General features: G+C 43.3%; 1 protein-coding gene across 1 annotated transcript; it reads right to left on the minus strand.

Moving 5' to 3' along the window:
- Positions 1-12644: 12644 nt before the first annotated feature.
- On the minus strand, positions 12645-13589 carry LOC145724000 (uncharacterized). The gene has a single exon (XM_081972063.1). It carries the CDS (start codon positions 13587-13589, stop codon positions 12645-12647), a length of 945 nt encoding a protein of 314 aa, XP_081828189.1.
- Between the last annotated feature and the right edge of the window lie 10123 nt (positions 13590-23712).

A 23712-nucleotide genomic window follows, 5' to 3' on the forward strand; every position in this document is an offset into this window, starting at 1 on the left:
TAAAAATTGGCAAAATTCTTTGATGCTTCTGACCCGCAGAAAGTCGAATTACATCTAGGCTAACACCTTTCCGAACTGCTGTTGAAGTCGCAGCGTGCCTGGTGCTGTGCGCAGAAAATACAGAAATGTCTATTCCACTCTTACCTAAAAAGGTTTTTAGGGTAGGAGTGTGACTTTAGGGATTAAAAGTGCACTTTTATGCCTCATTTGAGGGATAAAAGAGACACTTTTAATCCCTGCTCTGCATTCTGTTCAACGCACCATTTTTGGTAAACAAGAAACTGTTTTTTGTAAGCCTCGCGAGATTTTTCTGGAAGAAGGCTAGCGATGGCCTCTTGGGCGGCCTCTTCAATGTTCATTTTCAAAAAATACGATTTTTCTGGATTCACCGTTTGATAACAACTGATTGACATTTGTTTTGTGCCATAGCAACACTTCCAGGGCACAATAAATTTTAAGTGAATCGACCATGCCAACAACAATCAATAACAACTATCAGTAATACGAGAGTACCGTTGTAACCACTGTTAGTTTTGTAATTTTTTTTATTTTTAGTTTCTCGCATTCTAAAGTGCATAAAATAGTATATAAACCTCGTGACTAAAGTGTCTTTTAATCCCTTAGCAAATTGTAGCCCTCCCTACGGTCGGGCTACAAACCTTTCGCCGCGGGATTAAAAGAACCACTTTAGTCCCTAGGTTTATAATATACTATTATCCACCGGCAGACAGTCTGCGTAGAAGCAACCTTGTAAGGTTTCTTATAAGTTATAAATAATTCTTTAATATCACTACGCAAAACCTCAGTCCTATCCAGCTAAGACCGTCGATGCTACACACACTCTGGGATCCTGCTTAAAAAATGGCAATAATAAGGTGGGTTGCGGTCGGGTTCGACCTGAGGATTTTAACCGCTTTGTTATATTAATTGTTATCAAATCTGAAGTAACAATGATGTTCCTATATTATTCTTTATTATCGATAGCGGTCAGAGTCTGCGCTCTTTGCCCTGTGGCCAAAGCTAAGAGAACCACTAATTTCTGAGACAAAATGTCTAAGGACATGTCTATAGGCGAAAGTGTCCTAATAAAGTTTAATACCAAAGCAAGATCCCAAGTGGAGCTGTACCTCGGTAGGCTCGGCCGGTGTCCATATACTCCCTTAAAAAATCTTTTTACTCTAAAATCCTCGGCAATGTCAAATCTTGCAATCTGCGCTATTGCGGAGCGATAGCTATTAAGTAATCCATAAGACAAACCCTTCTGATAATGTATTGTAAGAAATTCTAATAATAAAGAGACAGTAACTAAAAATACGTTAATATTCCTGGATTGGCAAAAGGACCACCATAACCGAAGACCTACGTTGTATTGCTTTAACGTGGCTGGTGCCAAGGAATCTGTGCAGATGTCCAAAGATACTTCAGGCACGCTGTTTAACTTCAAAGCTTCGCTGATAAGTGCCCGACTACCAGGGTAAGAGATCGCCATAGAGGATGAGGTGTTCTATTAAAAGAAAGTAAGTTCTTACTCGGGTGTAAAATTAGCGGTGGCTTTAACAATAAAGAAAGGAAAACAGGGTACCAGGGTTGTGACGTCCATCTGGGTACCACTACTAAGCCCTCCGCCTCACTATCAATACTTTTCTGAATCACCCGCCAAAATTAAAACAAATGGAGGAAACGCGTAAAACTTAAGATTGCCCCAATCTAAGGTAAAAGCATCAATAGCCCAGGCTTCAGGATCGCGCATCCAGGATACAAATCTGGTGCATTGTGATTTGTCCTAGACGCAAATAAATCTACTTTAGGCAAAAAATAATGATTACAAATGGGTGTAAAACCTGTATCCTGTAACGTCCACTCTGTTTCGATTTCCAGAATACGCGACTCCTGATCAGCCTCACAATTCTCCCTTGAAGGTATAAGGAATGCACACACTGGCGCGAATAATTCGGTGCGACGGCGAAATTTTCGCTTCGCGAAATATTCGTCGACTCAAAGTCTTTGGCGTATAACGAGGAGCAACAAACTGGCGCGAAAATTTCGCCTGGCGACAACGAAACTCCAGCGAATTTTATTTCTTTCGCGACAAGCCGCGTTTTCGTTGCGAATCAAAGATGGCTTCAACTGAAATGATAATAGAGTTTGTGAAGAAATATCCGATTTTATACGATTTAAGTCTTCTCGTAAATTGGTAGTGTTCTCGTAAATTGGTATATCGTTTTTCGATGTCATCTTTAATTAGATTTAATATTTCATCAAAACAAGCAATGTCCATTCTGAAATATTTATAAAAACGCTTTTTATCTAGTCGCAGTTGTGGCATGAGTGTGTGAAATTCGCCTTTTTCTTTTCTTTCCAAATTTATATCATGTGTCCCGAGCTTTTTTCTAAAAAAAAAAACACCAACTTTAGCACAAAATGTTACTTTTATTACTCAATTGACGTTAAACATTTTCCTGTCCTGTAAATGTTAAGGCGCTACTGAATTTAAAGTTACCACATAATTATATTTAATAAAAAATTGTTAGAATGCCTTACTTTTCACCTTCCTCATCTTCTAAAGCAGCCAATAATACTTCTTCTTCAGAGCTTGAAGAATCCATCTTTCTATATAATCAATAAAAAAATATGTCTTATGAAATTTTTGCGCAAGTGTACCCACAAATTTTGACTTCCTACGTGTCGCGAAATATTCGCGCAAATGTGATAGAAGAGACGAATTTCTCTACCGCCTGTGTCGCGAAATATTCGCTTCGTTATCGCGGCGAATCAATTCGCGTCAATGTGTGCATTCCTATATACGACGCAAATATATAAATTTTTCGCAATTCGCACCATTGCCAAATTTCTTTAGCAAGTGCATGAAGTTTCGGATGTTGAATACTGCCCATTCTGTTAATGTACCCAATTGCTGTAGTATTATCAATACGACATAAAATATCTTTATGCGTTAAATTACTGGCAAAGCATTTCAAACCAAAAAACGCAGCTAAAAGCTCCAAATAATTGACATGAGAAAGTCTTTCTGAAGCACTCCAGAAACCGTGTGATCTTTCTCCATTACAAAATAAACCCCAACCTGTTAAAGAAGAGTCAGAAAAAATTTTCATGTCAAAATTACGAGGCTTTAATGACTTCTGCGCAGTTATAATATTGGTTAGCCACCAATCAAAATCTGTAGATAAAGTAAAGGTTATATTCATTAAAGAGTCATAGTTTTCCTGGGAATCTCGCAGTGCCAAATACTTTTGGCGTTCAAAAGATTTTGTATAAAGCCAACCATAAGATATCGCTGGACATGCAGACGTCAGTGTCCCTACAAACCTCGCAAAAACCCGTATCTGACATCTTTCGTAAGAGAAAACTTTTTAGTCAAGGCAAATATCTTTTCTTTTTGGTCCATTGGTAAAATTATAATCATTTCTGCTGAATTGTATAAAAAACCTAAATATTTAATTATTTGTGTTGGTGTAGTAACACTCTTATCATAGTTAATCGCAAAACCTAACGACTCTAACAATGCTATCGATTCAACAACATTTTTGGTAAATTCCTGATCTGAGGCCCCCAAAATAAGAAGGTCATCCAAATAAATCACTAAGCGGAAACCCTTGTTCCTTAAACAACTTATGACTGGTTTCATTAATTTGGTGAACAGAAAAGGAGCACAATTTAAACCAAATGGGAGAGAATTGAACTCATAAATTTGTCCTTGGAAACAAAAGCGTAAGTATTTCCTATGCTGCTTATGTATTGGAATAAAAGTGTAAGCATCCTTCAGACCCACAGTAGCCATAAAATCGTCTTTGTTAAGCAAACCTATGACTGTCTTATGATCTTCTAATTTAAAATAAGATGTGTGAACAAACTTGTTCAAATTTTTTAAATTTAGAATCAATCTAAACGATTTATCAGGTTTTTGTACCAAGAAAATTGAAGAAAGGTATTGCCCGTCGCAAGGCTGAACTTTTCGCAAAGCACCCATTTCCAAAAATTTTCCAATGGCGTTAAGAAAGTCGTTAACCTCAACTACTGACCAACTAGGTTCAATAGGCGCTCTTTTTTGAACTGGCCTAGATAGAAAAGGTATTTTAAAACCCTGAATAGCAGATAAAATAAATCTATCTGAAGTCAATGCTTTCCAAGAAGAAAATTGAAATTTTAAAATTCCAGCTGTCTTAGAGCTACTAACCCTAGAGTTTAACGCCTTCGTTGTTCCATCCGATCCGTTCTTGTTGGAAAGGCCACCTTTCTGGGTCTGGATCCTGGCTGACGATAATCCGACGTCTGACGTAGAGAAGTGGGAGTTCGGGTCTGATGATTCATTCTCACTTGACGTCCGCCCTGACGTCTTTCCCTGACTGGTCGGGACGGACTGCGGAAGTTTTTTAAATTCTGCTGCATGGTAGTAGTCGCCCTTTTAGCAGGACTTGCCTTGATTTTCATGACCGAAAGATTCAGCCTCCATACGTTTCTCCAAATCAGAACCGAACAACCATTCATCTGAAGGAGATGACACCAAAGTCTGTTTAATAGACTTGTCTAGCCCAGATAAGGCCACTGTCCTTTTAAAGGCCACATACTCTATTTCGCCAAGTATGTTTTATAGTTGTGTGCAACATCTGGTGACATCTGTACTCAACTCTATGAGTTAGAAAGTACAGATGGCGTTCCAAAATCTAGGAACAGCACCATTAATGCCGCATCATTCGGTAAACACCGATCTGATTGGTTGAAAATGGTGAGGTTTTGTTTTTGTTTATCAATCCCAATCCTCTGACCGGTTTCGCCGTATTACGGCTCATTGACTATACTGGAACGAAGGTTTTGTTTTTTGGTTATCAAGCCCTATAGCCTCTCTGATGAGACGTAATACGGCGAAACCGGTCAGAGGATTGGGATTGATAAACAAAAAACAAAACCTCACCATTTTCAAGTATGTTTTTATCGTAAAAATACACTATAATTCATGAAAAATACTTTTATTGGTGTTACAAATAAATACCAAATAGACAAGAATTAAATTAAATTAACCGTTTTTAAAAAAACAGGTGTTCTTTTTAAAGGACGCTGGCAAAAAGGATGCCATAATGTGTACATTATTTGGGAAACATAATAAGTGACAGTTCTGCAAAATGCTAAAGTATACTGTCACGATCTAATTTTTAGTCGTAACGCGGGGGACGTGTACGCTGGGGTCGTAGTCAAGTTAAACTCAAAGATTGGATAACAAAAACAACAAAGTTTATTCATAGAGAAACTAATAAAGAAAGATTAAATGAAAACTGAATTTATAAAAAGCATTGTCAGACATAAGTTGGTTTAATTCAAATTATAGAGTTTGTACTTACATGATAATTAATTCACAAACCATTTTGGACGAGGGTAAGTGTCAGGGTAGAGTTCCCTTAACTTTCGCGACCAAACTGTCTAGTTTCGCGGATAATTTCTAACTCCCTTCTTTCCAAATTTCTCGGCTATTTATTGTAAGGTATTGCGATCCCTTAGTCAGTTCAATTTCTTAATTGCTTGTCTAAGCACTTGGATCATTGTCCGAACAATTGATGACTTATTGCTGACTGGCGATTGCAACACCTTAGCTAGCTTCCGTTCTAAAAGGCTCAATTGCTTACTCTTTAATTTGAGTGGTCAACGACTTGTTTCGGTCAGTGGCCGATTATTTGCTGACTAAGTAATTAACGTATTGGTAGTAGTTAGTATTAAATTAATTAACGAGAATCTTCTTGTGACAATACCTAATAGATAATAATGGTAATTTTAGGGTGCAAAGCTACATTGCATTTTTCACAATCGAAATTACATTTTTTGTGGCAATGTGCGCATGGAGTTTGCTTTTCCTTATATATTATTAAATGATCCTTTCCATCAAACTTAGAAAAAGAGTGGGATTCACTAGAAAGTCTGGAATGTTTTGCTGTTGATCGTTTTCTAAATGACTCAAGAATTGCTACAGATCTTCTGAACGCAAGATGATCTAATTTTCCACCATCAGTTTTGTGGAGACGCCAGGCGTTTTGTACAGACTCTCCGTTATTCCAAACTCATAATCCAATTACTAGCCAATTTAGTCCGTATCTCCAATTTAATTAAACCCACTACTAATACACGTCCGTACACTACGAAAGTCAGAACCGAAGGAGGTGGGTAGGGACAGTGGGAATCTCGTTAATCCATTCATGCGCGTCACTAATTAGATGACGAGGCATTTGGCTATGGTAGAATCAGCGAAGAGCTGACATGGACTGACCGAGTAGTCAGTTAAGTTAATGAATCGGTCGGCGGTGCGTGTGAGGACTGCGATCCGGCGCCCCCCGTCGCATTTTGCTCGCGACGCTGAGAGCGCGCTCCTGCAGACCCAGGAGGACGTGCTTCATTCCGTCACACTCTGCTCATAAATGTCCGATGGAGTGTGGACGCCCACTTGAGCGCACTGTGTACACAGCTCGCTTTCAATGGGCCTGTGATCTCTAGCAGAGACGTGACGGGCTCGTTACTTCGAGGCCATATACCCCTGGCGCCGACCGTTAGTAGCTCTATGAGCAGTTCACGGCCGGGCCATCGCGACGCGGCGGCCTCTCTAAAGACGGCCCCCGAGTAGACCTCCTTCTTGCGCCTCCGAGCCTCGTCGAGCGAAGCCCCCCCGTCCCATGGGACATGGACATCGCAGACCAACGTCCGGTTACCCGGCAGATGCACCGCGATGTCCGGTTTGAAGAGAGTCCCACAGTCATGCCTGACATGAGGCTCGTCTTCGACCTCCCATCCTTTAGCTCGCGCGTGCCTAATGATCTTACTAGCTATCTCGTTGTGACGGTGTATACGCTCACCGTGCACAACGGAGCACTTTTGAAGGATGTGTGGGATGCTCTCGGTTTCGAGGCATCCCGTCCCCCGGCACCTCGACGGACGTGAATATGGGAGACCTTTGGATGGAAGGTTATTGGTCCGGAGTTGAATCGCCCTAACGTAGTCTCGGCCTGACCAACCGTTAGGTTTAGTCATAACCCAACTCCTACTAGAGGAGTCTTCCGCGGCCTTCTCCAGACCCCGAGAATAAGCCCCAGAGGCGAGCGCCTTCCTCCATACTTGGGATGCGGGACAAGCACCAGCTAAATTTGATATACGCTCAATATTGCGTCTAAACACCTCTGAACCCACAGTCCCCGAGACGACTGGATCCTCCGTGTTATTGAGGATCTTAGTGAGCCGCGCCAAGAGCTGTTGAGGTATTACCCTCCGCAGCTCCGGCACACCTAATCCGTCATCCCTCACCGACGCGTGGATCATATGATCCGGCGTATGGGTGGAGAGATGGAGAATTCTTTTGACTGTCCTCTTTATGAGGCGATCAGCGTCCTTAAGGGCGCTGCCCGTAACTTCGGTGTTCTGAAGTCCGAACAACAGCCTCGGGATCAGGTAAGTCTTTACGACTATCAGTTTCTGATCCGGTTTCAGAGGAGCCCTGATGACTCTCTCCGACCATTCCCAAGATGAGGTACCGAAGGCTTTAAAAGCCCGGTCGGCCCAAAGTATTGCCCCAAGTACTTGAAGGTATCGAGAGTGCTGACCTGGGGGACCCTTGCCCCGTCTATACTGAAGACGCTCCGAAGGACTAATTGGGGCCAGTTTCCCTCGCGCGGTGCATGTGTCGCCATAGCGACGCACTTCGCGGGGTTCACCGACATACCACAGAGCCGAAAGAACTTCTCAGTTTCACCCAGCATAGATCTTATGTGCCGGGCCTTGTCTGCCAACAAGACAAGATCATCGGCGAAGGCCATGCACGAAGCCCTGACTCGCGGTAGCGTGCCCCCGTGCCAACCGGAGTCCAGCTTCCCCAGTAACTCGTCCACAACTAAGTTACAATAAAGGGAGACAAAGGGTCTCCCTGTTTTACTCCTCGCAGTAGGTTAATTGGGCGCGTGAACTGGCGGCCGACCTTAATAGTCGTTGTTGCGCCATCCAGCCCATCTAGGATGTAGCTGCCTATGTGCGGATTGACACCAGCCCGGGCTAACGCGCGCCGGATCGAATGGTGGCTAACGGTATCGAAGGCCTTGCGAATATCTAATGATACCACATTAAAGGGTAAGAAATTCGGCCTTGCGATATCTGATGTATGTGTCCACGAGGACAACGTTAGCTAGTGTCCCGTCGACCCGGGCAAAGCCACGCTGGTGTTCATTGTGCGCGTGTTGTGACTTTAACGCTGCGAGGAGCACGCGATGCAACAGACGCTGCACCGCAGACCCGATGGTAATAGGTCTCCAATTAGCGGGGTCCTTACGGTCCCCACTTTTGTGAACAAGTGTCGTCCGGAGTTGCTTCCACTCCGGAAGGACGACACGCCTACCCAATAGGGCGTTGAATAGAATGGCAAGCTCGATGTTATTGAGCGCCTTAACATCAGCTACCCGGATCCCGTCGAGACCCGGGGCTGAGTTTCATCGGCCACCGACAGGGTTTCAAAAATCCCCCCGAACAGACTCTCGACGCCCTCGACCGAGGGTGTCTCTGGGTCGCTATCAAGCGACACTCCCTGAAGGAGAGTGTCTACTAGCCCCGCTGGGTCACGTCGAAATAGGTCCTGAGCCTTCTTGTAAGTAGAAGCGCGGTCATCACGTCCGCCTCTCCGCTGACCGTAGGAGCGTTGCGGTTTGGCCCTCCTCGGCCCATGGTCTTTGGGCTTGATAAGGGGACGGAGCCAGCTGCTGATGGCAGCTTGTAGTTCGGCTACCGTCCCGCTGATCGCCAAAGTAGCGATCTGCCTGAGGGGCATGGAAACGCCGCCGAGCAACTCCACGAGTTCCCGAAGACACTGCTCGAACCCGTCGGGTAACAAAGCAGCAGTCTCCGTTCGCTCGCTTCCATGGCCGACGGCGGAGGCGGTTGATACTGAGGAGGGCTCGCTCACAGGCGTCAGGGATTCCACTTCAACTATTTCCAACGAGGGCGCGCGGCACGACGCTTTGTTGGACCATGACAAGAGCCATCTTGATCCAGACCCCTCTTCCTCGAAACTTCGGCTGACGTCTGGGTGTCAGAGGTGTTTGTATTACTAATAGCATCCCTTTCCTGAGGGCACCTCCGTCAACTCTGGGTCTCTTACCGCCCACCGAAGCAGACGGCAGAGACGGCGACTCATCTCGAGGCCTTTTGTTGGCGCGAACGGGCGGTACAATAGGAGGAGAACTCGGGGAGTCTTCTCCAGAGAGACGATGTTGTTGCGAGAGCGAAGCACGGGTTACATCGTCGGCAGGAGTTGGTGTATCTGCGGGAGTGTCCGAGACAGTAACGTCGGAAACGGTTCCTCTTTCGAGCCTCCGTTCCTCCTCCAGGTAAACCTGGTACTGCCTCTTCTTACGCCCGTAGCGGACCTGGTCAACGGACCAGCCCGTAAGCTCAGACAGAGATTTATTTATTCTCGTAGGGGGATAAGCCCCACGAGCCTCGGCGCGAGCCATCACCTGAAGGGTTTCCGACTCGTCGTCCGCACCGAGGGTTTTGCCATGATCTTGGTACTCCTTCGGATGTACCCTCTTCTCGTGTGCCCTCGTGGCTTTAAACGCCCCAAAGCGTGCATCGCACCAAGCGCACTTCATCCTGTCTCCACACTCACGAGCTCTCTTATGCCGCAATAGTTTTTACCGATTTGAGGACAGTCGTGCGTTCAACCACTTCCTCTCGGGGCGTCACAGCGTTTAGCCGCTGGTTCGGTTGTTCGTCACCAACGTTGCCCGACTCTCGCCTGGAATACATCCGGAGGCAGCTGGGACTATAAGAACAAAGCTCAAGTAAAAGTAACTCGTGTGCACAGTGATTGCTAGAAGAACTCTAGCGGCCTCGCTTTCGCTCGGTATTCACTTAAGAAATCACGGGAAACTCAACTCTCATCACTTGCCCTTAGGAGAGTCATAGTTACCCCGTTTACCCGCGCTTGATTGAATTTCTTCACTTTGACATTCAGGGCACTGGGCAGAAATCACATTGCGTCAACATCACGTTAAGACCATCGCAATGCTTGTTTTAATTAGACATACCGAAATAAGGTAACTACCCGACCCAAAATTGGGCTTAAGTCCATCCTTTACCAACTATCTATCGAAACCACCTCCAAGAAAACGCCATCCCATCTCCGCCATCCAGCGATCCAGCAGCTGTGCACATCGAAATTCACACAACCACTGAACCGCTAACTAGCGGGGAAAGAAGAAACCTTTATTTTAAACAAGAACAAATCTAATTCTAAAAACCGTTACAAAACTAAAATCTAAACTTTCTACTCACTAAAACCTAAACATACAATAACTCAAAACTTAACCTAAAAACTTAACCCAATATTTACAATACCTTTACAATATGTACACTTAGAACGCACGCCGCTGCACAATGCAAGGGGGAAATCGAATTATTTCCCTCTTCCCAGCCCTAAATCTCTTCCCTCTCCAAAACCTCCTCTGCAAACCTATTTACCATTAAAATATCTGCTTCATTCAATTTGCTACCCCACTCTCAGACGCACATCCTCCCACTCTCTACCATTCATCTTATCTCTCGCTTCCACTCTATCCGACCTTACACATCCTTCCGTACATGCTCCCCTGTTTCCTCGCCCCTACCAACAATCACACCTACCATCGCCAACGCCCAAGCCAAACCTTTTGAGGTAGCCTTTCAGGTTGCCATGTCCAGTCAATAGCTGACTGCCCTTGAAGGACAATGGCAACCTGTCAACTCCTACCTCTTTACAAAAACGATATAGTTTCCTCCCCTTTTCCGAACTATCCCACTCAGTTTGCCATTTTTCCATAACCCACTCCTTTTCCCGTCGTCTAATACTCTTCCTATCCCATAATTTGATAATCCCCAAATTCCCCTTATCAACCGCCACTCTGGCGCCCCTCGCAACCCTATCTGCTCGTTTAATCCCCTCGTCTTCCCGCTTTGTCCATTTCAATGCCATTGTCCTCCCATTTAACCTATACCTCCCCACTATATTTCTAATCCGCTCCACCATTCTATGGAGGCTCTCCCTCTCAAGAAACTCAACCGCCAACCTTGCGTCAGTATGGATGAGAAAGCAGCCTTCCCCGCTATTCCCACCCATACTAACGCCTCCTCTATTGCCAAGAGTTCAGCCTCCAGGCTGGTCCTTTCCCTCTCGTCCCACCTTTGCGCCAAAACCACATCCTCTCCTACCACCCCTATGCCTGTACCCCAATCACCCACCGACGCATCTACCCACACTCTGCTCACCCTTCATAATCCCCTTCACCACTATCCCATAATTCCCACCCCGGAAAAGGCCTATCACACTCACTCGCCGCATTTACACTCTTTTCACTCTTCCTTTCGACCCTAAAATTCCAAGCACACCCTGCCAGCAAGTGCCAAGGCGGCAGCCCTGTCAACACTCTCAGCGCCTCTGTCGGCACCGTCCTGTAGCACTTTGCAGCGGCCAAGAGGAACTTCCTCTGAGCCGCCGCAAGATGCTTCACCACCCTCGAATCGTTTGCCCTTCCCCCCCAAACTTCCGCCCCATACAGGGCTGCTGGCTGTACTATCTTCTCAGCCACTGACTTTACTTTCTCTTTGTCTATTCTCCCCTTGTTTCTACAAAGGCCGGCTAGCTTACTGGAAATCTCCCCCGTCTTCCCACGTGTTTGGCAACATGTTCTATGAAAAGAGACTTCCTGTCCCACCGGATACCCAACACCTCAACCCATTCCATGCAATCAACCCGCCATTCACCCATTCTTACAACAGGAGGCCTAATCTTCTTCTTGAGTTCCACGAACATGGCCCTCGTCTTTCCCTGGTTATATCCCATCCGGTTTTACTCTCCCACACGCAGCACCTCCTCCAAGCCTCCTCCCATTTCCTTTCAATCTCCTTTACTGACACCCCAGCCACCAGAAGTACCTGGTCGTCAGCAAAGGCTTGCCCATACACCTCTCCTCTTTCATCCACCGCACTAATATTCTGCAACCACTCATTCATGCACACTAACCACAATGTCGGGCCCAAGCTCGACCCTTGTGGGCAGCCCCTTCCAATATCCATTGTTACCCTTCCACTCTTCACCTTTCTCCCATGTAAAAATCCCAAGCACACTCCTCATGGTAGTCGGGACTCCATCCACTTTCATTCTCTCATCCACATATGGAGGCCACGCCATATTGAAAGCATTTTTCAAATCAAGCGTGACCACCAACACATGCCACCCTCTTCCTTTATACTCCCCCATTTTTTCCATAATGCACTCCAGAGCCCCGACTGCATCTCTCCCTGACCTAAACCCAAACTGCCTTTCATTAATAACCCCATTCTCTCATACCAATTTACAATCCGCCTATTAATCAACTTGTCCAGAATCTTTCCGAATGTTGGAAGCAGGCTGATCGGCCTTACCCACCTCCACTCTTGGGCAGCCATCTGACCCTTGCCTCCTTCCATACACCCGGAAAGACACCAAACCTCAAACACGCCCCATACAAAAAAACCAGATCACCCTTCCATACATGCCTAATACATTCATTGGGTATCCGGTCATCCCCACATGCCTTCTTCGCCTTTAAACTAAAATGACTCCCTCAATTTCCCTCTCCAAGAAGGGCGTATCAAAGGGCCCACAACCATCGACCCCCCTCTATCCCTACGTTCCTATTTGCACTATACTCTGACACCAAGATCTCTTCCTCTTCCACGAGCTTTGGATGGTATTCATCAATTAACGCAAGGTCCCAATCATCCCCCTCGTCCAATTCACGTCCGTCTTTTGTCCTTAGTCTTTTTTCCCCCCTTCTAACTCCCCATTTATTAATAGTCTCCCAAACCCTGTCCCACCTTTCCTCAGTTGTAATTTCCTCCAGGTCCTTCAACCTGGCCTCCGCTTTTTTCCTTCTTATAAGCTTTTTAAACTTACCCCTTTCCTCATAAAAACGAAACTTGGCGTGTCTCGATTCTATCCCCAGCCTTCTTGTCTCTTGGTAGAACCTCCGGAACTCATTCACTCTCCTTCTTACACCCATCAGTTCATCATCCCACCAATCATTCAACTCCCTTACACCCACCTTCACCCTCTTAATTAATCTACAGGCTTCGCTGCACTTGCTTTGCAGACTGCCTGCTTCTCGTTCCACCTGCTCCTTATTGTCAATAGTCCCCCAAACGTGATCCCTCAATAATCCCTTAAAGCTATCCCAGTCTGTTCGTCCAAAGTCATACGTCCATTTGTCCGTACTATTACGGTCCAGTAGTCCTTTGATTACGTAAGTAATGTATTTGTGGTCACTCAACGTCTCGTCGTTTTCCACCTTCCAATCATCAACTTCAACCCCCCTCGTCCACGTCACATCCACCCAACTACGCCCATTTGCACTCTCAAATGTAGGTCCCTGCCCCGAATCATTCGCTAGTTCCCACCCAAACATTGTTGCCAGCTCCAACAACTCCTCGCCCCTAGGATCGGTAATTTCACCGCCCCAGGCCTCGTGCTTGGCGTTGAAGTCACCAGCAACAATGGTTGGTCCCTTGTGCCTTCCCCATTCAAACCCTTCTCCCATTCACCCGCCCATTCGTCAACCCACCCGGTTCGTCATACACGGCCACCGCTACAATGGCCTTCCCTTTCAACTTCACATTCACCTTAACTATATTTTCATCCGTCTCGCTCGTAATCTCCAACCCTTAATCCCATTCCTAACCCACACTTCAGCCTTGCCCTTGGCCTTTCCATACTTCTTAAAACCATCCACTCTGATTCATACACATATGGCTCTGACACCATAACCACATCCACACTTTCTTCTATCACGTAGCGTCTCATTGCGTCCGTAGCGTCTCTTCCCCGTCCCAAGTTATTTGTAGAAATTTTGTCTCCATTAGTAGTCAGTCATTCCCCTGCGCTGCTCGACCTTTCTTCTGTAGACTGGACATCCCTTGTCCACCGCCATGTGCCTTCTATCCCCAGCTGCCACCCCCAGCTCTCTTGCAGTTGGCACAATCCCACTCAACATCTTTTTTACATTCACGCCCCTCATGCTCACCACCACACCTATAACAACATTTCGGCTCCTTGCAGCGACCACCGATATGACCATACCTACTACATCTAAAACAGACCCCAATTTCCGTGCTTTCCTCTACATAAATCACCCTCATATCCCAAATAAATACGCTCTGCCTTTATTAATTTCCTAAAAATCTCCCCCCTTAGTCCTAAAATGACATTCTCCTTGAACGATTTCAAACAAGGTTTCCTATAAAGAACCCTCATTCCCTTCACCCAAGAATTATATCCTCCCCTGCAAACAACTCAACATTTTCATTAACAATGGCTTGGACAATTTCCTCATCTGTGTACCCCTTTTCCACCCCTGACAACTTAACCTTTGGTAGGATCCCCCCTACATCCCCAATAACTACCCCATCAACAGCCCCCATAAACTCTTAGCCCTTGCGTGATCCTCAGAGCTATCAAAAACTACCAAGACTTTCCCCTCTTCCACTTCCTTGATAGTCCTGACAGCCCTAATTCCCAATTCTTTAATATTGTTTTTAATTTCCCTTACCCACTCAAGCCTTTTTTCCCCTCTTTCTTAATTCTAAGTTCATATCCCCGGGTCAGTTCAACACGAGGGGGGGTTTTCCACCCTGGTCTCTCCCTGACCTGCTTAACCTGCTTACTCTTGTCTAGCTTTGCGACGTCAGCGAAGGTCTTCTTTTTCCTCTTAACCGTCTCCCATTCAACCATGTCTGTCTCACTCTCTGTTCCTAACTCTGATTCATTAATAATCCCTTTCTCCAACTTCCTATTCTCTACAACTACTCCCTTTTCCTACTTTCATCTTTCCTACGTTCTGTCAATATCCCTTTTTCGCTTTCCACATTCACTCTTTACTTTCAGCCTCCCTCTTCCTCTCACCCCCTTCGTACTCACTCTGCCAATCCTTTCTACAGTCTTTTACCTCAATCCTTTGCAGTGCATCCCTCATTTTCCCTAGTTCCTTTGTAATTTCTGTTTCCCTCTGTAGCCTACCTATCTCGTTTAAAAAACCTATTCCTCTCTTGCTCTTGGTAATGTTTCAACCAAGCAAAATTTTCCTCTAATTTCTCAAAGTCAAAAATTTTCCTCCCTATACTTGTTTCCAGTTCCCGTATGCCTTGCCATAATGACATGCATCACTCTATTCACCTCCGCCATATCCCCAGAGTTAAACCTCATTTTTCCCCCTTTTACCGCCGACGGTGCGCTTTATTACTAGTCCCACCAATTCATTAAAACTAATCCTAACTTCCTTATCACTAACATTTCCCACTACTTCTACAACACTATCTTTTTTACCCCCTATCTCACAATCTCCCTCCTCCTCCGAAAGATCCTCTTCTAAGCCCTGTCTATTCGCCCCCTTGAACTGCTCATCCCTCTGCCTCTGTAACTCAACCAATGATTTGTTGAGCGCCATTTCTGCCTCCGCCTTCTTCCTTCGTAACGCCTCATCTTCACCTCCATGCTACTGCGTGCTGCCATCCATCTTCTCCTCAACTCATTTTGTGATTTTGTGAGGTGATACCACCAATTTACCGGTAAAATACCGGTAAAAAAATAAATTAGAAAACTCTCTACCCTTGTCTTCTTCTTCCCGAAAAAACTACTCCCGTTTCCCGGTCTTCCACAAGGAAACAGACACCGGGATCGTATCCAGCGTGTTCAAAAACGTCTAAAACACCCCCCTTTTAGGGGTCTCCGACGCCTCCTTCCCCTCGAAATCCCGAAAAAACCGGTTTTTGCAGAAAACCCGGTATAACCGTCACTTATACCGTCGATAACCGTCGAAAACGGTCGATAACCGTGGCCCCGCTCTATCAGTTCATGTACCGTATAACCACTTTCTTACCGACTTTGACGCAACCGGATATTTGACGTTTTTCTGACGTTTTCCCGCAAATCCACAAATATCTTGATAATCCCTTGTTGTTTTTCTACCAAATTTTCAGGGTAGGTTTACACCCCCCTGACACACCCGCACACCAATATTTTTGGGCTCCCTTAACGGGAACACCCTTAAATCTTGTGGGTAAAAACACTCACCCTTTTCGAAACAAAATCCACTCAAATCTCGGCATCCCTTAACGGAATCGGACCAAACTTGAACACCACCTCAGCAACCACTATGTGTGTCCGCCCACCAAATATCTTCGTAATCGCACTAGAATGACCGCTGTAATTTCGATTTTTAACGGAGCTAACTTAGAACACGTCCGTCATCCATTCATGCGCGTCACTAATTCAATTAGAATTTTCTATTTTAATTAGACAGTCGGATTCCCCCCGGTCCGTGCCAGTTCTGAGCTGATCGTCAAATAGCGGCCGAAGAGGACACCGACGAACCGAAATTCATCGGGCCTCGCAGCAAAGCGGTTCCGCAGGAGGCCAAGGCGCGGGACCGAGCTGGGATCAGGCCGAAACCGTCACCTCGCCCAGGCCCGGCTCGTCAACCAGTTCCTGCTTCCTCGCCAAGCCCGACACGCCCCGATCCTCAGAGCCAATCCTTATCCCGAAGTTACGGATCCAATTTGCCGACTTCCCTTACCTACATTATTCTATCGACTAGAGGCTGGCTCTTCACCTTGGAGACCTGCTGCGGATATGGGTACGAACTGGCGCGACGCCTCCACGTGGCCCTCTCCCGGATTTTCACTCCACCTTTTCCAAAATGATTGTATAGTTGACTTTAGCACGTCGAATTGCTTCAGGCGATTTTCAGGTATCTTTGTAAAGTCTGTGTCGGGAATGAGGTTTAAGGAATGACCTACCAGAAAATGTCCAGGAGTTAGGGCTGATAAGTCATAAACATCATTAGTGAGGGGCATTAAAGGACGTGAGTTCAGAATAGCCTCTATTTGGGTAAAAATAGTTTGCAAATCTTCGAAAGTAAGAACTAACTTACCCACCATTCTTACGGCATGATATTTAGCCCTTTTTACTGCTGCCTCCCATAAACCTCCACGGTGGGGTGAATGAGGCGGAATGAATTTCCATTCAATTTCATTTTCAAGAAAAAGTTTGTGACAACACGATCTTGGAATAAAAGTTCTAAATTTTATACATTTTCTTTAGCTCATTGCTAGCTCCTACAAAGTTTTTTCCATTGTCACTATAAATTTCTTACAAATACCTCGGCGTGAAATAAAGCGCTTGAAACATTTTAGAAATGACTCTGTGCTTAAATCGCTAACCACTTCTAAATGTACGGCCTTGGTCGTAAAACATAAATACACACATAAATAAGCTTTAATAATGGTTCTATTTCGCAATTTACTATTCTTAATTTGAAATGGACCGGCAAAATCTACCCCTACTATCATAAAGGGTCTATTTTCAAGAACTCTGTCACTGGGCAAACTAGCCATTTTCTTAACCATGACTTTAGGGTTGACTCGAAAACATACAATGCATTTTCGTAACACGCTTCGTACGGCATTTCTACCGTTCAAAATCCAATAATGTTGACGTAATGTTGCCAATAATGTCTGACAACCGGCATGTAACTGTTTATAATGCTCACTTGAATTAATTAAAGTCGTTAAAGGATGCTTTGAGCCCAAAATTATTGGATGCTTATTTTCAAAATTTAAATTTGCCTTATTAATTCGTCCTCCCACTCGCAATAAACCATGCTCATCAAGGAACGGATCTAAATTTTTCAATTTAGAATTATTAGCTAATAATTTAGAATTTTGTATAGACAACACATCAGCAGGAAATGATTGCATTTGAGCAACCTTGCATAAAGCTATTCGAGTTAATTGAATTTCCTGTACTGTTAATTCTCCGACAAGTCTATTTGATTTCTTGCAATTGTTACGAAATCTAAGACATATCGCACAAATACGGATAAGCTTGTGAATGTTAGAGTATCTCTGGAAAACCTGGTATCAGACATTACTACATTTAGCGATTGCAAGGAACGACGCTCTAAATCAATTTTATCAAGCTTTACTTGAAGATTAGGCCAATTAGAAGATGGACTAAGTAACCATTTTGGTCCATGCCACCATAAGTCATATGCCAAAAGATCATTTGCATTAATACCTCTAGACGCCACATCAGCAGGGTTTGATTCAGTTGGTACATGTCGCCACACTGCATCATGTGTTAGCTTTTGTACTTCACATACTTGATTAGCTACAAATACTTGCCAAGTATTTGGAGAAGAGTCTAGCCATGATAAGACTATAGTGCTGTCTGACCACAAGAATAAATTTTTGCATGAAAATCTTACGGACTCTTTCACCATCATATAAAGCTGAGATAGTAAAACAGCTGCACACAACTCCAGACGAGGCAATGAAATGGTTTTCAAAGGAGCCACACGAGTTTTGGATGTAAATAAAGAACAACAATGATTACCTAAAGCATCGGATGATTTTACATATATACAAGCAGCATAAGTTAATTGGGATGCATCGGAAAAACCATGCAACTCAATATGAATTGGGTTATCAAGCAAAACATGACGTGGAATTTTTATATTTTCCAAAGTTAATAATTGAGCAGCAAATCCGTCAGCAAGTCCGCCAGACAGTGACCTTATCTTCAGGCAATGGATCATCCCATTGTAGCTTAAGTTCCCATAATTTTTGCATAAGAATCTTAGCCCTAATGGTAACAGGCGCCAGTAATCCAAGGGGATCAAACAATTTAGAAATCAAGAAAATACTGACCGTTTGGTGGGCACACCTGTAGGAAACTCTAGCTGTGACACGGAGAATGCTAAGATGTCGTTCTGAGAGTGCCTGTCCAGGCCAAGGGCTCTATGAATTTCGCTATCACGTATTGAATAGGTAGAATTAAGATGACATTCATCTGAATGTGAAACTATTGAGTTAGAATTGGAAGCCCATTTCCTTAACTTAAACCCATACTTCTCAAATAAGTTAGTTAGTTCATGCTTTATGTGCAGAGCCTGGTCAATACTGTCCGTACCAGTAACCAGATCATCTACATAAAAATCATGCATGATAATTTCATACAATTCAGGATATTTTTGACGATTCTCCAGCCCTATTTGCTGCAAAGAACGAATCGCCTGAAAAGCCGCACAACTAGTACCATATGTGACGGTGATTAACTGAAAATGATGAAGAACTGAATCAGCAGAACTGCGCCAGACAATACGTTGCAAATTTCTTTGTGCAGGATTGACATACACCATGCGGTACATTTTCTCAACATCACCAATAATAATTATAGAATGACAACGAAAACGTAATAAAATATTGTCACGACTAGCGTGACGTGTTGAATTTAATTCAACTTATTTGCCTGGGATCTCGTTTCAGCGTGAAAATAAAACACAGTTAACTCTACCATCAAGTTCTATTAAATAAGTACTTTAACCTAACAACTCCTAACTTACTAACTAATAAAATAACAGGTTTCTCAACCCAACGAAAACGTTACTAACTCCCAATAAAATCATAATAAACCAGGCGTAAATCAATACACAACATAGTAGTACAATAAACATACTTACATCTCTATAGAAGACAGAATCTTGGAGAGAGGCTGGTCACTTGGAGCGCGTTCACGATTAACTTTACTTGACCGTTACGGACATGTCTAATTGACATTTGCGGTTCGGTCACTAACGTGGTGCACAGCAAAACTGGACTGACTGGAAAGAACTGGGCTGAACCCCTCTCTAGGGTACAACCTCCTTTTTATAGCATTCCAGACACTGGTTCCACCAATCAAAATTCCCAGACCTGGCCTCGTCTAGCCGACAACTCGTGACGACTTTTCGACCCTCGGTACTTGGAAAACATTCTACATTATTTCGCAATTCAGCAAATGCATCATAATTGCAGTTGCACTCTGACCGCATTCCACAATTTTAATGTTTCCGCTCAAGTAATAAATTTGATTTATTATCCTTAGTGACATTTGCCCCTCCTCCATGAAACTGGTCCTCCAGTTTAAACCAAGAGAGGTAATTCCTACATTTGACAATTCTAATTTTTAATCTAAGTTATCGCTAGCCTTATATTATAATATTATTAGAAAAATGGAGTAAGCGAAAATTTTGACTTTAATTTTAATTTTTTTATCATATATTTTCTAAAAAGCTTTTATTCTACATTTTCCGTCATCGCTTCGTCGTACCTAAAAATTATAGTAATCCTAATCATTAAAGTAACCCTTAAATTAACATAACACATTAGAAACCTTGGGTAGCCCTTAAATATGCATCATTTAACTCTAATATAAGTATCTCTGATGTTGCGACTTATATTGCGTCATTGTTCGCACAAAAATGTTTGTCACAATCATACATTGCCCTGTCTATGACTTAACACATCGTCTTCCTCTGGTCACCAAATATTCCAGTAGCTGAAGCCTAGCAATGTCCTTCTCATAGTCCTTCCTGCTTAGGTTTTATTTTCATCATGTGGTTGACTCTGGTGATACGGTTAAATGTCATCTTCAATGGTCGTCCAATACTGGCTTTGCACAGCGCCACTTAGTACATTGGCTTCTTATGGCTCCCTCAAGCGGTTTTTACATGTAATGAAAATAAGAACAAAGGTTAATATGCGTTACTTAAGGCTTAATAATAACATATAATAATATATAATATTACACGCATATTTCTTTTATATCTCAATCAAATTAATAACCTTCAACCGAGTGAATTTTATTCACTGGTATACCTCAAACCGATTGCAATAACTTCTGCATATGTTTAACTAATGTCCCAATTTCCATATCAACTAAGTTGTTCTAAAAACTGGAACATATTGAACGTTCTAACTTCATTTCAAATCCGTGCGGAGAAATATTTTATTTATCCAAAAACAAAAAATAAATTGACGATAACGTTTGATTGCTTCTTCCCTAGATTATCTGTAAACAAAAATATGAAAGTAAATTATCAAAACGTAAACACAAAACAAAATTTACGGTTGTCTAACGACCATATGGTTTGAAATGCACTCTACCTAAGTAGTGTAAACAACCTATACTCGGTTTATTTTGTCCTGGCAGCGGTTTTGAGGTAGGTCAGGGTAACGCTTGTGTCATCATTATCATATTAATAACAGTGACGTACTTGACGCCTTTAAAAAGTATTACGCCTGTATTAACTTTACCCATCTTACCTTTAATTAAACAAGAAAAATGGTTAAACATCATTTATTTTCTTTGTGCTACAATAGTCATTAATATATAGATAAAATTTAAATATACAATATATAATATAGATATAATACATTGAACAGTAACTGTTTCACTTGTCTTGTTCGGTTTGGGTCTCTCCGAGTTTCGCCTGATCAGTGTTCAACTGGTCTTCATTTCTTTCCTCACGTATAGGCCCTTGATATGGTGCCGTACCACGTACACGTGTATGATTTGTTCGTCTTCGAAAAGGCGTGGCAGTCACCTGCCAAGTCCAATTTGTCATGTTTGCTGTATTTGGTGGTGGCTCAACGGGGTTCCAATTCGGTCGCAAAGTCACCCTCGGCACTTCAATTAATGTAGGTTCACTTCTTGATGGCACCCTAAATGGATGTCCCATCATTCTTGGTTGCAAATGGGGTCGGGGAGGTTGATGTAGTTCACGCCGCCTGAATTGTGAACTCCTTCTGTACGCACAAACATTGCATGCGCAACCATCCACAAACAGATTTTCCCAAATTTCCCAAAATTGTCTTGGTTGATAGAATGGCACCCTCGGAGGTGCGCAGATTGCACAACCACAACTTTCCGTAGGGTTTCTTCCTTGTCTCATCATTAAATCAATATGAATCATCTGGTATTCCATGTGAATTATTTGGGTCCAAAGTGCTAGTAACGCCTTTGTGATTCCCAAATACACTATTCCTGGTCGCTGTATTTCTTGATGTAATTCCCATAAATGGTATAAAGCCATGTCATATAAATGTAATTTGACATTTATGTCCGAAACACATCGGGCATAATATAGAAACATCACAATCCACTCCATTTTTTTATAAACTCTCGATCGGTATTTTTTCAAGGAAACGCACTCGCGGTACTATCACGGTACTTCGCTAACTAAAATGCAAATCACAGCGATGAAATTATTTATATTCTCTTAATTTCATGTCAGCACTTTTACGGGACGCGTGCGGTCGCATATTATTCATTTGATGCATTTGTTTCGACCGAATACATTATGCTGGTATTCAAAAATATCCAACACTAAAATAAAACGAAAACTCGTTACTTTAATCTGTCTATCCCCCCATTATCACATACCCCTGACATTTATATTTATTCTAGTATTTACTTGTTCGGCACCTATGGCATTTCCCGATATATTTAACGTCCCTCGTATTTTTTTTTAAGTATGCCATTTTAATTATATCATTTTTTCCATTGTAGTCAAATAACTTGAAACACGCGCGCTTAGATAATCATTTTACACACTTTTGGTGTAACTGCGGAAAATTAGACTAATATCCGTTCGTGAATTTTTCAATTGGCCATTAAATTCAGACTCGGATAAGAGAATAAAAATCCCTGAGCTCAGTAACTTCCAAATTTAGGTACAACTCGGTATGTGAAGTTTGTACCCAACAAACGTAATATTTTCATTTCAACAAAATTATTACTTTGTATACTAAGTGTTACAATCTTTATGTCAGTTAGGGATAGACGGTGCCTTATTATCGTTTATTTATTTTACTTATACAGCATTGCATTCACAGCAGTTTTGTTATTTTATGGACGAAACGGTCCTTTACTTTTGCCTTTGCAGTCATACTTCTTTTAACTCCATTTGAGTGTAGGGGCTCGTGTTTTTTTCTCCTCGTCTTTAGTGTTTACATCATGAACCGTAAGTAAATTTGTTGGCTTTGTTATTTACATTATAAAGTAATCCAATTTGTTGTTCTTTTTCCCTTTTTTTCAAAACTAAAGATCCACAATCTTTGCCCCCAAATGATAACCAAACTGGGTCTGGAAGGGCTTGTCGTCTCAAGCACTTCCGGAGACTCCTAACTATGCGCCGCACTGGTGAAGGGCTTGCCGACCTTTGGTCCGACAACGACAGGGACATTGGTGCCAGGTCCGCTTCGCCGTCCACTGAGCGCAACCAGGGTGTCACACATCCACCACCCTCATCGAACACCTCCCCGTGGGGGTCACCTATGCCAACGAGGCCATCGACGCCCCCGGTCCGAAAAGAGCGGCTCCTGAATGGGGTCGCTACCCCAACAATGGAAAACAATATTGAGGAGACAACCTCCAGCAATTCTCCAACTTGGTGGTCTGGCGACCAAGTAACCATAAATGGTACTGGTCACCGCATTTATTTCCACCACCACCATTATTGAATTTTCTATAATGTGTTTTTGTAACTGTCTACACTGACAATAAAACTTTTGGTGCTTAATTTTATTATCTTTTTTTTTATGTATCTATTCTTTACTTATTTTAACCTGATAGAGGTATACATTCTGGGGTCCATGGATCATAATAGGGTAATATCCTGCTTACGTGAACAACCTCTCTCTTTGCTTTGTCTGATCTGCCTTTTTGTATCTCGTAGTCCACGTCCGACATTTTTCGTCTTATATAATAAGGTCCGAACCATCTAAGCAGCAATTTTTCACTTTTTCCAACTTTCCTTACTGGGGTGAAAACTTTCACTTGGTCAC

Source organism: Ips typographus, linkage group LG2, assembly GCF_016097725.1.
Source record: "Ips typographus isolate SLU linkage group LG2, UJ_Ityp_2.0, whole genome shotgun sequence".
Lineage (NCBI taxonomy): Eukaryota > Metazoa > Arthropoda > Insecta > Coleoptera > Curculionidae > Ips > Ips typographus.

Excerpts from the sequence above, each read along its gene's own strand:
- LOC145724000 (XM_081972063.1), bottom strand. The coding sequence starts at position 13,589 with ATGGGAGAAGGGTTTGAATGGGGAAGGCACAAGGGACCAACCATTGTT.